The sequence below is a fragment of the Polistes fuscatus genome, unplaced genomic scaffold (genome assembly GCF_010416935.1).
Source record: "Polistes fuscatus isolate 324 unplaced genomic scaffold, CU_Pfus_HIC Scaffold17, whole genome shotgun sequence".
In the NCBI taxonomy this organism is placed as follows: domain Eukaryota; kingdom Metazoa; phylum Arthropoda; class Insecta; order Hymenoptera; family Vespidae; genus Polistes; species Polistes fuscatus.
Window position 1 is genome coordinate 3,322,280 of NW_025113075.1, and position 17,197 is coordinate 3,339,476.

A 17,197-nucleotide genomic window follows, 5' to 3' on the forward strand; every position below is an offset into this window, starting at 1 on the left:
GTGAGGAACAGAGGCTGTATGCGTCACCCGTGGAGGGAAGCCGATGCTCCGTTGATCGATGGAAAAGTATAAAAGGGCAGTCGGACAATACGGCAGGGTTCAGTTCAGTATTTGTCGGTTCTTATGTTAGTTATGACGAGTGAGGCTTAGTTTATGTTAATGGTTGGCTCGGGAAATCTTACGTCGAGAGAGTGACTTTAGAATAAAGATATATATACTGATACCAAAACCTCGCCTCTTAATTCTCTTATGAAACCCTTCTTATGATTCTTATGTATCTTACGGTAACGGGTTATTACAATTATTAAGAATTATCCGCTATTAGAAGTAACGGTTTTATGAAATCTTATGTGGTGTGGTTTACATTTGTTTGTATTTGCAGGTTGTCTTCTTTAGGCTTTAAAAAGATTTCTTAAAAAAAAATTGTATCTAGCTTACAATAGTATAGTTTTATTTAAAGAATTGGAAATTATTTTATAACCATATTTTTTTAACGAAAGAATGCATAATTCTAACGTTTCTTAATATCTGAATATTTCGAAACTTAGCAAATGTTTGTAATATTCAAATCTAATATATGTATTGATATATATGCATGACATATGCATGACAACGTCAAAAACACCGTTAAGGTGCAAACTGGAAATTGAAGGGAAGGGTATTCAGCAGGAAATGAGATTTAAGTACCTAGGAATAGAAATCTCAGGGTATGGTGATGTTGAAGCAGAGGTAAGAGAACAGACAATGAAGGCATCCAGAATAGCGGGTTGTTTGAATGACACAATATGGCGAAACAAAAGCATGGATATAGAGACCAAAGCAAGAATCTATAAGGCAACGGTGAGACCTATTATGACATATACCGCAGAAACTCGACCAGACACAGCGAAAACGAAACAGTTACTAGAGACAACCGAAATGAGAGTTCTTCGCAGAATAGTTGGAAAAACAATACTGGACAGAGAGAGAAGTGAAGATATAAGAAGAACATGCAAAGTGGAGAACGTTAACGAATGGATACTAAGTAAAAAAAAAGAATGGAACGAACATATTAGCAGAATGGACAACAGAAGAATTGTCAGAATTGCACGGGATAAGTCACCGGTTGGCCGCAGAAGCACAGGGCGCCCACGAAAACGATGGTGCGACAATTTAACAGTGCAATAGGCAGAAAAACGTCGTTACGAAACAGGCAATTTGCCTAAACTAAAGAATGAAGAAGAAGAAGAATATATGTATGCATAAATATATGTATATATACGTATATGTAAAAGATATGTAATGTAGGACTTCATAGCTCAAGTGGTAGAGCGTTCGATCGGAAAGCGAGAGGTTCCGGGTTCAAATCCCGGCGTAGGAACGATAGGTCTCAAATTTTTGTCGACCTCTAAACATTTCCAGTGAACTAACTATTTCCATTTATTAGTGACTCCCACCCCTCCAGCCACGGTAAATAATTGTTATTGCAATTGTAAATATGTTATATATATACTCATCAGATTTTATCAATCGTTATTGTACTAGTTAAATCAAAATTATATTAAAATCTTGATCGACTAGTATAAATACCCAGTATTTACAAAAACATTGTTCATCGTTCCACTAAAATTTCCATCTTATGTTGTGCGGGTTACACGTGAAAAAGTTGGACAATGTTTTACAATAAATGTGTAATATTTTTATATAAATGTATAATATATATGTGTATGTGTATGTGTATGTGTATGTTTATGTTTATGTATATATGTATGTGTATGTTTATGTGTAATAGAGAATATTTTTATAACGCAGATTTTATATATATATATATATATATATATATATATATATTATCGTGGTGGTTGTATTTACAATATAATAAAATTTCAGGCCTAGTAGTTCCTAAGTAGCTCAAACGGTATAGAGCAATCGCCCGAATATATATTTAATCGAACCGAAGATCCTTTTTTTTATAGTCTCGATGGTAGCTTTTACGAAACAATGCACCATTAGATATTAGGAGAAAAAGAGCAAAATAAATCATAAGGTGACCATAATCAGTAATATAATAATAATAAAATTAGAAATGAGAAAAACACTGTGTGAAATTGTTCTGTTTTAATCAAGATATTCTCCCAGTTGTTTTCGACCACTATTTAAACTCATATAACTTTTTTTTTTTTAACTCCATATTTCTTTACAATTTGTCCGTAGACATTTGGTAAATTGTTATATAAGTGAAAAAAAATAGCTCGTGGAGGGTTTCTCCAATCAGATAGAATCGCTATTGTCATTTATACCATTAAGATTTTATTTCGTACTAGGCTCCTGGGTAGATTCTTTTGAGCCTTCTAGGGATATATTGGTTGTAATTATCGTTGGCTAGCGTGTTTATGTGCGTATTAATTCTTTTTTTGTATTTGCAGGTTATCTTTTTTAGGCTTTAAAAAGATTTCTTAAAAAAAAATTGTATCTAGCTTACAATAGTATAGTTTTATTTAAAGAATTGGAAATTATCTTGCAACCATACTTTTTTAACGAAAGAATGCATAATTCTAACGTTTCTTTATATCTGGATATTTCGAAACTTAGACAATGTCTGTAATATTCAAATCTAATATATGTATGCATATATATATATATGTATATATGTATGTAAACATATGTAATGTAGGACTTCGTAGCTCAAGTGGTAGAGCGTTCGATCGGAAAGCGAGAGGTTCCGGGTTCAAATCCCGGCGTATGAATGATGGGTCTCAAATTTTTGTTGACATCTTAAATGATGTGATGAGCATTACGCGTGAAAAAGTTGGATAATGTTACAAAAAATGTGTAATATTTTTATATAAATGTATAATATATATGTGGATGTGTATGTGTATGTGTATGTGTATGTGTATGTGTATGTGTAATAGAGAATGTTTTTATAACGCAGATTTTATATATATATATATTATCATGGGGGGTTGTATTTAGAATATAATGAAATTTCAGGCCTAGTAGTTCCTATGTAGCTCAAACGGTATAGAGCAATCGCCCGAATATATATTTAATCGAACCGAAGATCCTTTTTTTTATAGTCTTGATGGTAGCCTTTACGAAACAATGCACCATTATATATAAGGAGAAAAAGAGAAAAATAAATCATAAGGTGACCATCATCAGTAATATAATAATAATAAAATTAGAAATGAGAAAAACACTGTGTGAAATTGTTCTGTTTAAATCAAGATATTCTCTCAGTCGTTTTCGACTACTATTTAAACTCATATAACTTTTTTTTTTTACTCCATACTTCTTTACAATTTGTCCGTAGACATATAGTAAATTGTTATATAAGCGAAAAAAGATAGCTCGTGGAGGGTTTCTCCAATGAGATAGCATCGGTATTGTCATTTATTTCATTTAAATTCAATTTCGTACTAGGCTCCTCGGTAGATTCTTTTGAGCTTTCTAGGGATATATTGTTTGTAGTTATCGTTGGCTAGCGTGTTTATGTGGGTATCAATTCTTTTTTTGTATTTACAGGTTATCTTCTTTGGGCTTCAAAGAGATTTCTTAAAAAGAAATTGTATCTAGCTAACAATAGCATAGTTTTATTTAAAGAATTGAAAATTATTTTGTAACTATACTTTTTTAACGAAAGAATGTATAATTCTAACGTTTCTTAATATCTGAATATATCGAAACTTAGACAATGTCTGTAATATTCAAATCTAATATATGTATGCATATATATATGTATGTATATATATGTATATGTAAACATATGTAATGTAGGACTTCGTAGCTCAAGTGGTAGAGCGTTCGATCGGAAAGCGAGAGGTTCCGGGTTCAAATCCCGGCGTAGGAACGGTGGGTCTCAACTATCTTCTTTAAATATTTACACTGCCAAATCATTGTCATATCCTGTTTTTTATATCCCCTCCCCTGCTACACCAGCCACGGTAAATAATTGTTATAATCGTAAATATAAGTATATTTTTATAAGATTTGTTATCCATTGTTATTATACTAGTTAAATCAAAATTATATAAAATCTTGATTATTTGACTAGTATAAATCAAGTATTTATAAAAACATTGTGACAACGTCCCACTAAGATTTCCATCCTATGTTGTGTAGGTCACACGTAAAAGAGTGGACGGCAACTGTTATAATAAATGTAATATATTTGTATATATATATTATTGTTGTCTATTTATAGTGTTGTATGTTTTTAAAATGCAGATTATATATATGTATATATATTTACATTATCGTGGTTGTTGTATTTAGATTATAATGAAGTTTAAGATCTACTTGTTCCTAAGTAGCTCAAACGGTAGAGCAATCGCCCGAATACATATTTAATCGAACCGAAGATCCTTTTTTTATAGTCTCGATAGTAGCTTTTACGAAACACTACACCATTAGATATAAGGAGAAAAAGAGAGAAATAAATCATTGGGTGACCATCATCATCCATCACCATCATAAGATAATTTCTAATAAAAAAAAATTGTTTATCTTAATTAACAGAACATGTTAATTTTATTAAAAATAAATTATTTAAATAAAACTCCTTATATGAAATAATTAGAAACCGCAAGATTACTGAAATACAATATGTATGTACAATATCATAAATGCAATTGAATAAGTAAAGATAAATTTTTTATCAGTATCTAATGGTCTTAATCTTCGCATAATTTTTTTTAACGTTAATTTTAACTCTGTATTTCTTTACTAATTAATTTTATTGATTGACATATACGACTATTCTTCATTATTATGTCTTTGGCTTTTAATTTTATTATAATATAATGATTTATGGATAAAAGTCTCTCTATCAATTCTACAATCTGATTATACGATTTATCATATAAACTAATATTATTCACAGCGAAGCACAAAACTTTTTACGCGATATCTTTTTATCGATTTAACTTTTTCTTTTTTTTAAATTATTTACATTTTTTTAAAATTATTATTTTTTTTTTTAAATTAAGTTTTTTAGTAGTATATTTACATAATTTTTTTCAGCGCCTTAAACTAAGATGCATATTTTGATTCTCTAAGTAGGTAATAGTTGAATACTTTAGAAAGTCCTTCTAAAATGGACTCTCCCCCTTTCTTTTCTCTGTTTAATTTCTTAAAAAAACTGCTTTTAAAAATCGACTTTTAAATTTTAATAATCAGGTTTATTACTGTTAGTAATAAATAACGAAATTCGGGCAGATACAGGGTCCAAGCGCAACACTGATCTGTTGTAGAAGGAATATTAAGTACATCTTCAATTAATTATATTTGAAGTGTATTATTTGTACATATTTTCTTTTTTCTAAAAACATTATTACCTTGATTTAAAATAGTTTCTTAAAAAACACGAAGCATTTAACCTGCCTTGCGTCTGCCATTCAAGATTTTCAATAATAATTCTCTTTAATCTACTTTCATGTATTATATTAATAATATTTTAGAGATGTGAATAGATTCTTTATCTGGTAACGTAATCTCGTTACCAGAGTATTACATATTTAAGAACGTATTTACATCTTCGCAAAGACAAATCCGTTAAAGATATATTATGGTTGTTAGCGGAATCATATTATTTATATGTATGCCCTTGCTTCTTCTTCCTATTAAGAAAAAGCAAACATGAAAGCAAGACGAGATTTCTTTTTTTTTTTTAATTTGTCACATACTAACGAGGCGTTTATCGAAAGTGTGTATTTCACTCATCGTCATTTGGAAACCGAAACAGAAATAATTCAGAAGTCTTGACGATAATTAGAAGATTATATTGCTTGTGACCTAAGTTTGAAGCCTCTTAACTCGTTTTAAGAAGACTTGAGATAAGCATCGTACAAGTGAGATCTTTATCTGAGAAGTGTTGTAACTTTAACTCTGCCCAATGGGGGTAAGATAGATAACCATTCGAAGCAACTTAAATCAGAATTTCAGAATTAAAAATGACGTGTTGCGCGATACCTAAACGAACAAATTATACTTCATTAAAAGAAGCAACAAAGTTTATTCCACGATTTGATGGTTATAATATAAAAGCTTCAATATTTATTAATGAATGCGAAAGATCATGGCATCTCGTAAGCCCACAAGATATGGAAAACTTAAAAAATCTTATTCTGTCCAAACTTGTTGGAGAACCAGCATCGTTGTTTTCTGATGTATACTTCTGTATAAATCTATATAATATCTGTATAATCTGTATAATCTATATAAAATTAAAATAGCTGAAATGAAAAATGAATCAGATCACGGAGAAAAGGGAACTAACGCATTTGTAACAAAATGTGGAGGATTCGTTCTTAGAATGAACAGTTAGTGTCTTGATGTCAGTGGTCTTGAAGTGTTGGATAAGAAATTATTTCTCAATTCTCATAAGAAGGAAGGTAAACCAACAAATGAGATGACCTATTTATGAAGGTGAGGCAAAAGTTCGGCCTCAAAAAACTCTTCACCCTCGATGATTACCCACATCAGTTTTACAAATATACATAGAAATAATAAAACTATTAAAAAAAAAATAAACGAGTTTTTTAGAAAACTTTTTACATTTTGTACAATACTATAATTATATTTTTGTTAGTTTTCTTCTGTAATAATTTTTGACGGAAAAAACGCATACACAAACAAAGTTCAATTATATTATGTGATTTTAACTTTAATTATTATAATTGTTAATATAAAAATGTCTGATCTACCGTCTACTAATATTTACTATTTTAGAATATTTGTTAAAGTTTATCTACAAAATATCAAACGTATTGCCAACGCTATATAAAACTTAATTTATAGACAAATATTAAATGTTATAGCAAATAATACCATATTAAAAGTTATTTTTTGTATATAGAAATCGTTACATCATTTATATGCTCATAATAGTTAAAATCGCCGGACATCGTTATGTTTCGAAAAAATGTTTCATAAAATAAATATATACATGTTAAATAACTGGGACGCATAAAGATTATAATATTTATATAAAAATTTCCAATGCAAAACTAACCATCTAATTAATATACATTAAATCATTTCTCAATAATCAAAAAAGTAATATTTTTCTCTTAACATTAAACTCTCTATGTCTCTTTCTCCCTCTATATATATATATATACAGTATGATACATATTATTCTATACAATTAGTTGGAAATAATATATAATCACATCGACGAGTAGCCAAACAATTAAATAGGACATCTAAGCGAAGAAAATAATTAATCAAAAAATAATAGGAAGTACATTCGGCGCTGTTGCAAGTTTCTGAGTATGATCTATCCTAGGACTACGTGGAGAATTTCGAGTCGATTGTAATAATTTGGATGTTGTATTGGATGATGCGTTTACGTTGTATAATTTCCTTCTTAAGGGCTTTACGTGCATACGTTTCGGGGTCCTTAAAATAGATTTAGTGCTTAGTGATTGGTCGGTTAACAAAGAGCTACGCAATTCTTCTTTTTCCTTCAAATGTTCTTGAAATTGTCCATAAGTCATGTCAACGGTAGACAAATTCTGCGATAGTGATTTGGATTTTCTTTGATTACTTTTATGTTTTTTGTTCTCGGATAAAGCTCGCCTGGAGATCTGAAACTTTGACAAAATAATTAAATGAAATGAAGAAAAAAAAAGTAAGGTAAAGAGTAAGTAAAGATATAAAAAGACAGTACGTACTTTACCACTTCTTCGAATTTTTGAAGCATACGTGACGCTACGTACTTTGTCCTTACCAACATTACGCTGTTTAGTTGAACTATTAGACGTAGAACCAAGTATTAATTTCCTTTTAGTTGAAGTACACAAAGGAGTTAGCATACGACTGTTCGAGGCAATTGGCGTACGTTTAGTTACATTTGCTTTTTTCACGCTCTTGTCCTTTGCCTCTTTCCTTGCATTTTTTTTGCTTTCTTTTTCTATATTACGATTTGCCCATGATTGCGCTAAGAATTCTTCCAAGGAAACACCATTAACATAAAACGTTTCCCCGTATCTCGTTTCATATTCTTCTACCAAATTATGCAACTGACTTTCAATTTTAGGTAATTTCTTTTGTATAACTTTGCGTTCTTTTTCTTCCGCCAGCAGTTGACCCCCTCGATTATTTAATCGATTTGGATTATTGGCACAATATTCTAATTCTTTCATTTTTGTCCAGAGCTTCTCTCTCTCTTCCAATAAATTAAATATCACTTTATTTGTTTCATAATATTCACGAACTTTATCAACTTCGAGCTCGTGCAAAGCTAATAAATCTTTTGTGTACGTACGAGAATAAAATTCGGTGAATTTCTTTCGTTGAGATTCACTATACTTGCATAAATCCCACAAGTTGACCAATTCAACTCGTACCTTATTCACAAATTTCGCAATATGTACTCTTCCTTTACATCGGCTGATTTCTGCATTCATTGCATTTATAGTAGCTTGACTGTACCCTGAATAACTGTCTAAAAATGCTTGACAGAAATCATTAGGTTCATCGAGACTTTTCCATAGCTCTAATAATTCTTCCTTTTTATTCTCAACTTCCTCTTTTACGCTATTTAATTGTCTTTCTAATTTTTCTTGAAAATCCTTTAACATCGCCATATTGGCAGGAGTAAGTACAAAATTTTCTGGATTATTACATACTGTTTCTTCAAAATGAGAAGACGGACTAATTCCTAGATCTTGCACTATTTTGATAATGATATTATATTTATTTTTAAACTCACTTTCTATGCGATCCTGAATAAACAATAAAATAATGATGTAAATATGTCTTCAAGTTTGTCAAATGGTTAGGAAACAGAAACAATAAGTTATAGATTATTAATTTATAGCAGTGTACCTTTTCTGCTTCCTGTTTATTTATATATAACTTAAAGTTATCTAATTCTTCTTCGGTTGGAATCTTAGATTCAATTTCTATTGGTTGTACACCTAGCCGCTTACATATTTCATGTTCCTATAGGTATTAAGAAAAGAACAGAGAAAAACATTAATCAAACGCATATTTAATCATGTATATAGAAAATGTTTGCAATCTCAAGTTGCACATTCTTTAACATTGATATGAAAACTTACCTTAGTTAATAATTCATTTAAGTATGTTTTACGTTGTTCTTTTATACGCAACAGCTTTTCCATATCATGTCGAAGTACTTGTTGTAATTTGAATAATGGTAGCTTCTCATATCCACTCGCATCAATAGTTTCTTTTAATTCCTACAATAAATTTAATATATTATATAGTCAACAGTACGAGAGGATTTTACAATGATTTTATATAACTAATACATACTTTACATAGAATAGATGTACTTTGCATTAACTGTTCAGTTTCTTCCAATAATAATCTCTTCTTATCCTCAAACTCTGATACCATATCAGTTAACAATTCCTATTTTATTATTAAAACATTAATTTGCATTTAAAATCATTTTTATTTCCTCAGAATATTTATTAATGGTTCATTTTACCTGTACATGATCCAGCGCTGCATCAGTATAAACCAATTGAGTTTCTTTATCGTAACCAACTTCTATCCATGTAGAATGCAACTGAGTTATCGCATTTTGTACCATTGTACAAGTCTTTTGTTCTATCGACTCCCTATTAGAGAGCAAAACAATTTTATTTTATAAAATAAAACACAAATAATGTAACAAAAAATAATAAACGTTTTCCTTTGTTTACAAAAAAAAAATATTTCTCGAAAACAGTGTATATATAAAGTGTTAAAATAATTATAAATAATAATATAATTATAAATTTATCAAGAGAAAGAGAAAAAATGACAGATGATTTGAGGAAAAACATTTTATACTAATTATTACAATTTTTGATCATTGCTAGCAAGTGTTATTTCATGAATGTGAATAAATAATATTCAGTATTATTCCATAAAATATAATTATTAATAGAAAAAACATTTGCATGAATTATTTACCATTCATCTGCATCCGCCATCATTTTATTTTACGTACACAAATTACGTTCTTTTACAAAAAATAGATTCAAATAATACTACCGACCGTTTTTCATTTGAATTTCTAACAAGTTTCGCACACCTTTACCTACTTTCAGAACAGTAACATCAAATCTTATTTCTATAGACACTCAATTTCATACGACTCTTTTCATGTTTGCGTTGAAGATCCGTCAACAATACTTTCAGTCACGAAGCATATATACAAGGAGGACAATCGCAGTGTTATAAATGTGTCTACGTATATACACTATGAGAGGATGATTTCTATTGTTACTAGAAAGCACTAGAAACACTAGTGCACTAGTTGCACTATTTGTTTCATTTGTTTTATTTATAAAATCACACGTACTTAAATCTGAACCTCTGAACACCACCGCCTCCCTCGTGGAGAATTATCGTACTCGGTATTTAGTTATTTTCAATAACACAAATTCGACGAAAACTCGTATCTCGATCGTTCTCCTTGTATAGAGTTTCGTTCTTTCCATCACTCCTCAACTCACCAATCATCGAATCGCATCAAATAATACACGTTAGAACAAATGATGTTACGCACAAATAAAAATTACATTTTACAATACTCATACAAAACACAGCTTATTGTTTGTTTTTTAATTTCTTTGTTAGTTTTATAAGAAATTGACAAATTTAACTAGAAACTCCATAAGTATTAGAGTTCAGGTCGCCAACACCAAATTTGTCCAAACGGCGACCAATAGGAACAACTCCAAGCAGCGACAAAATAATGTATAAAGCGTAAACGCATTACATTCTATTTCTCTCTTTTTCCATAGTTTTTAAACCAATCGTAATACATATAGATGCAAAAGACGGTAATCTAATGATATAAATACAATTACAATTGTTACCGTAAAAAAATATATGTACCTTAATTTTTCCTTTTTCACCATTAGAGAATATTATAGAGGTTAGAAATGGTACCAATATATGCAGAACACAGGACATAGAATACACGTATATGTTTTTATATGTATTTATGTGTTCATAAATACCATGGACCGGCCCAAAATTGAGTTATAATGTAATTTTAATGTAATAATATTAATTGTAATTTATTGTTACAGAAAAATATAATTTTCTTCTTAATTTTACTTTATTTAAAATAGATTTCAAATTGTTCTCTATAACTATTAATTACTGTATATAATAAATCCTCGGATAATAGTTGTCCAACCAAGTTGTAAATGAAATCATCATTTTCATTTATTCAATTTTTAATATCTCATTTTTTCTGTTTCATTGTTTATAGTTGCAAGGTTTTTTGAATGAAATCCTCAGGGTTGGGATTAAGGGGTTTAAGATCCTTAAAGAGTGCTCTTGGTTGAATAATTTTTTTGTATTTCAATTTTATTTGGATGTATCATTTTTAAGATGCACATTCCTCATAGGTCTTCAGAAGAAGTTACCTCCTCGTGGTTAGACTAGGACAATGGTATATTACTTTTCATATAATGTTTATCTTATGTTAATGCTATACATTTCATGACAAAATAAAATCCAGCCAAAGACCGCTTACCATAAATAAACATTATAATTGTAAATAGTTTCTTTACACTTCCTAATTAGTATAATATTGTTATTCCTTTCCATGTTAAATTCATATTATCTACAGAAACTAATTATATTACATTGTTTTTTAATAACTTTTATATTTTCACAGGTACCACATCGAAAAAAGGAGGATTGTTTTTAATGTTATTTATATTTTAGTTTGTTTTCAGTATGTCAATAGTCTAAATGCATACATTTTTTGTTATTAATAATTATTAATAATATATAATTAATCTAAAATCGTTGAAACATTAAAACCAATAATATTCTTAGCTTAAAAAATATTTCTTTCGAAAGTTGATTAATTAAACGAGAAAAAATTTATTGAAAATTTTATTTTATTAAAACGAAACAATTATTGATTTTTTATAGGTATATATAATAACTTGTAAAAAAAATTTGTTGTTTATAAATACATATGTTTTACCTAAGTACATACTTCTTGCGAGAATCAATGAATGATTCCGCTTATATAAAACACACACGTTAAAAAGCTACATTCATTCATCAAATCACAATCATAGTCACACGTATAATCAAATTTTCTACAAAATTGTACATATCCATTAAAACTTTCAACAATTAACATGAAATGTACGTAGAAATCATTTTTACACTCGTTTTCGTATGAATATATACACATATAATATAAATAAATAACATTTTTTAACTTATTTTACAGGAAAACAGTCATATTATCATCGTCCCTATATATATCAAATATATATCTCTGATTATTAACAGTTCTCATTTCTTCTTTTTTTGTTACAAAAGATTTGAATAAATTTGTAACAGCATATTAATCTATAGTAACAGTCCATGGGTGGTCAGGTATATATCCGTACTGTATATCTGTTAGATGTTTTAAAAGTTTTTTATATATAGGATCGGATTGTTCCATTGTTGGTATGCGAAAATCACGATTCATAAAGCCTATATTATAAATAGGACTAATGATGCAGGCAGTTCCAGAACCAAACATTTCCAAAAGCTACAATAATATAAAATAATTGATATTAATAGGAAATGAGAGATTTTACATTTGAACGTTTCATTTAGCCTATTGATTTTGTTCAAAACTTACTCTATTTTCCGAAAACAGTCGACAGATCTCTTTCATGGAAATTGTTCTTTCGCTTACTTTGTACTGATCCCATTCACGTGACAAAGCTAAGATTGAATTTCTTACTACTCCAGGTAAAATCAAACCGTTTAACGGTGGCGTCACCAATTCCCTTTCTGTTAATATATATGCATACAAGATTTTGATGATTAATATGTAATATATTTTTAGGAGATATGGAAGATAGAAAAAATATATTTAAAAATCAAATTTGATTCGTACCACCATCGTCATTGAGGTAAACCATGAAAACGTTCATAGCTCCTACTTCAGTAATTTCATGATGTTCTCCATACAACCATAACACTTGATGATATCCTTTTTTCAAAGCTTTTTTTACCGTTTCGATCGTGGGACCATAATTACTTCCCACCTTACGATCTCCACAACCACCTGGCCATGCACGGATACATTGTGGATCTGCGAGTAGAGACACTGCAACTTCCGAACTTTTAAAGTATGATCCAACAGGGCTTAATATTACATATAGTAATGCTGAATCCGGTGGCATCACTCCCAACGTGGGCTATGCAGATAAATGTCATTTTTCAATTACAAATAGAACAAATGTTTATTGTAATATTTATCCAATTAAAAAAAACCTAGTAGCCAAGAGTGACCGATGTTAATACAAGGAATCATCAACGATGATGATTGCATGTAAATTTACGAATTATAAACATTAATATGCACGTTAAAATGCATAAATATCTTTCCTTACGTTAGAATAAATTTAATGTTATCATACGTTACTGTGCGAAAAATGGTTTCTTTTCTTTTTTCCTTTTTTTTATTTGTCCACGATTATGTCACGAGATTATCGAAAAGAATTAGAAATATTGTATGTACTTGAAATTTGATCAATAACTTTATGAAATAATTAAACTGTCGTACGTTTTTTGACGACTTATGTTAATGAATTTTAACTCCCGTTAAATATACTTACATAAATAAAAGAAATGTTTTCTTCTTAAGAATTAGCATTTATTTTTAATTACTCGATCGTAAAAAATGTACAAATGCCATTTAAAACTTTTCTCAATTATATACAGTATATTATTATTGGCGATAACTTTAAGATAAACTATGCTTTAAAGAAAAGAGTAATAGATAATATTCTTATATCTTTTTTATTAGTAATTGTGAAACAAGAACGGATAAATAATATTGGTTTATAAAAAGACTAAGGTTATACAACAATCAAAGGTTCTTCATAGATAATGGATTATCAATATAAAACATCATCAGTATACGCTAATAAGATTTACATGACATTTAATAGGACATATATAATGGTGTCCTATCGTAAAAATTAATTATCAAAATAACAAATTGTATAAAATATTAAATCTTGACTATCTTCTCTTCAGCTATACCTCAACAAATAAATATAATGATTTTTCTTTATCTCGTTTAATTTAGTATTATCATTTTGTATTAAGAAACATACTGATTATTTTTATACAATGGTACGGATGATGACATCTGTGACATAAGTGACATTATTTACTATTACTATCATTCATATATTGATTGTAATTTACTAAACAAATGTTACCATGTGCTTATATGTAACATCGATGCATGGTTTTTCTTTTATTAAAAAACAATTAAAAATACTTACATCGATTCCTATTAATGTCGGACGTATGTAAAGACTAGCAGCAGTTGAATGAGGAACCCATTCTTGGTCTATGCTTATTAATCTATTAAAGCATTGAATTAATTCATTTCCATTGAACGTAGGTAAACCAGACTTTATCGCAGAATTGTTCATACGTTCCATATTCATTTCAGGCCTAAATAATCTTATTTTTCCATCTATTCCTCGATAAGCTTTCATACCTTCGAATAACTAAACGACAAATAAATAAATATTGGAAGATTTTCATTAATTTGATAGTCAATTTAATCGTGAATATTATTAATATAATTGTAAGTACCTCTATGGCGTAATGTAAAACTTTAGCTGCCGGATGAAGGACTAAATTTTCGAAAGGTGTAATTTCTGGTGCCTGCCAACCACCCAAGGTTTCGTAAAAATATATTTTCAGCATGTGGTCTGTAAAATATTTGCCAAAAGAAAGCTGGCCAACATTTGGCTTTGGTTGAAGCTGATGAGGTGCAGCAAGACGGACTGATAAATCAGCATACTATAGGATAATGAAAAAAGAAAAAGAAAACTAATCGTATTGTTTAATTCTAACAATTATAAAAAAAGTTTGTTGTAATGAAAGATAATATACCTTGAACGATCGTTCAGGTTGTATGACTTTTTTATCCCGAATTTTTAACGACGAACTCCATCTTAAACTTTTCTGTAGTTGATTGAGAGAAGTTCCGGAGAATAAAATCTACGTTTTTATTGAAAATAAAAGAAAATATATTAAGCTTATACGATTAGAATTAAAAATAAAATTCGATTGATTTCTTAAAATGATTACGAAAAATCACGTCACATGATTAATTAATCATTTGAATTTCCTACGAAGAGGTTAACTAGCTTTGAAAAATATTATTCGATTGATAGAAGACTTATACACGATGATAGAAAAACAATTGGATAGAGAAAAACAATCGGACGATTTGAAAAGCGTAGAAAATTGGCGCGCACGATGGCACAGCCAATGAAATTGTTTCATGGATAAAGATAAATTATTAATTATTAAAAACTTTATTTATAATAAGTTTTATTAATAAGTTTTAATCGACCTTGATTTTTTCTTAAGTTGGAATAGTTTAGTAGTAGTATTAGATAACTTCTACGACAACAAAATGAACTTGAAAAATGAAAATCATCGCGATTGCATTTAAAGTTAACGCATGCGTTAAACAAATATATTTTCGAATAAATTTAGATCGATTTCGAAAAAGTATTTAAATGAACGTGAATAACTGTAATATGTTTTTGATATATTACAGATAGTTACGTTATTGATAATTTGTTTACTCGATAGAAGATAGAAAGATGTGTCAAGCGTGATAATTTTCTAGAAACAGTTGTGAAATTTGAAAACATTTTTAAATGAAATAGATATCTTCTAATACTTAAATATTATTATACGCATTGTATGAAATTCCCGTCTAAAATTGTTATACGAGAAAAAAAACATTGGACCACTAGAAATAATTTAGATAATTTAAATTTGACGTTCGTAAATATGTGTTGTGAAATAATACGAGATAGGATCACTACTCTTATAATGACATTATCGAGGCGCATTGAATCATCTTTTTTTTTGTTGACATAAAACCAAATTTTCTGCATTAATCAGCTACTTCTTTTTACAAGAATTTTTTCTAATAATAAATATAATTAAAGAAATCGAGTAACATTAAACGCATGTGATATTGTTGCAAACGTACCTTTCGTCGCAGATAAATCATGATAACCGGTTAAAATAGTAAGATCAATTTATTCATGCACGTAGATCTCTCGTGTTAATTCGAATATCAAAATGTTCGATGTCCACTTAATCATTCACAAGAGAGATTGATCTAATATTCGGAAAATATTCTTCTTTTTTCCGAATTCGATGATACTTTTTACTCGTTCTTATCCTCTTATCCAATAAAATATTTAAGAGAGTGAGAGAGAGAGAGAGAGAGAGAGAGAGTAAGAAAGAGAGAGAAAAGTTGAGTTAAAGTAACACTAAAAAGAAACACACGCGACACGACGTAAGATAAATTAAAACGAGACACTTTTTTAATCTGAAAGTAAAAAAAGAGGAGAAACTTGTTTAAAAATTCTCGTATGGATGATCACTCGTATCTGTTTCTTCCCTCCTCCTTCTTCTTCTTCTTCTTCTTCTTCTTCTCGAATAATATAATATTCGAATAGATTAATCCGGTTAACCGTTTTAGCGCCACAACAACACAGCGCAATCGCGCTGTTCGCGTACTGTGTTGAAAAATGCTCCGATGTTTAGTGTCACGATCGTCAATTCGCAACGCGCTCGGTTCCGAACGTAGCAAATGAGAGTAGCACGATTGCGACGATCCTGAATTTCTCGCAGATAAATGAACGAAACGCTATCAGTAGTTTGTTTAAAAGAGAAAAGAGTGGAAGGAAACGTTAGAACTTGAGAAATATGTATAATATCGCCCCCGTTACTACCCCCCTCTTCCCACCATTAAAAAGAATGTAAGTAAGGTGGGGGATTGAAATATCTTTGATTTGGTGTAATTGAGAAAAATACGCTTATGAATAATCGTACGATTAAGGAAAGGGGAAGAAAAATGACGACATGGACCCGAGGAAGGGAGATGACCGCTTGAAAACATGTTGATAATGATGTCTATTTCATTAGCGATAAGAAAACGTCTTACCAATTGTTTTGTTCGAGAGAACGTCTAACGCCTACGATATTCGTGTTTCCCCACATATAAAAAAAACGCTTCAATTAAATAAAAAGTATGTTATATTGTGAATTGGAATCTTCGTAGTGGCGCTGAGAATTGACCAATAGTTTCTATCTTCGCTTCCTTCGCTACACTTTTAACTCGAATTTTTCGACGAAGTAACAGTGCCTATTTATTTTGTTA

The 17,197-nt window shown here is 29.5% G+C and overlaps 2 protein-coding genes and 1 long non-coding RNA gene across 4 annotated transcripts; 1 reads left to right on the forward strand and 2 right to left on the reverse strand.

Annotated features, from left to right (window-relative positions):
- Positions 1-7,038: 7,038 nt before the first annotated feature.
- Positions 7,039-10,275, reverse strand: LOC122515152 (protein regulator of cytokinesis 1-like). Of its 2 annotated transcripts, none has more exons than XM_043632376.1 (7): positions 9,916-10,275; positions 9,446-9,578; positions 9,268-9,366; positions 9,051-9,191; positions 8,815-8,931; positions 7,659-8,711; positions 7,039-7,571 (listed from the first exon to the last, which is right to left on the reverse strand). In XM_043632376.1, exons 1-7 carry the CDS (start codon positions 9,936-9,938, stop codon positions 7,209-7,211), a joined length of 1,929 nt encoding a protein of 642 aa, XP_043488311.1. In that variant the 5' UTR covers positions 9,939-10,275; the 3' UTR covers positions 7,039-7,208. The 2 variants fall into 2 exon arrangements, with proteins under 2 accessions (XP_043488311.1, XP_043488310.1); XM_043632375.1 differs by having other exon boundaries at positions 7,039-7,577; positions 9,916-10,274.
- A 406-nt stretch (positions 10,276-10,681) lies between these two features.
- Positions 10,682-11,151, forward strand: LOC122515165. The gene is made up of 2 exons (XR_006303225.1): positions 10,682-10,790; positions 10,872-11,151. It is a non-coding gene; the product is annotated as an uncharacterized LOC122515165 (long non-coding RNA).
- Positions 11,152-11,895: 744 nt separating this feature from the next.
- LOC122515221 (branched-chain-amino-acid aminotransferase, cytosolic) lies at positions 11,896-17,183 on the reverse strand. The gene is made up of 7 exons (XM_043632485.1): positions 16,019-17,183; positions 14,899-15,006; positions 14,596-14,805; positions 14,277-14,507; positions 12,875-13,178; positions 12,614-12,768; positions 11,896-12,520 (listed from the first exon to the last, which is right to left on the reverse strand). The coding sequence occupies exons 1-7, from the start codon at positions 16,037-16,039 to the stop codon at positions 12,329-12,331; spliced, it is 1,221 nt and encodes a 406-aa protein (XP_043488420.1). The 5' UTR covers positions 16,040-17,183; the 3' UTR covers positions 11,896-12,328.
- Between the last annotated feature and the right edge of the window lie 14 nt (positions 17,184-17,197).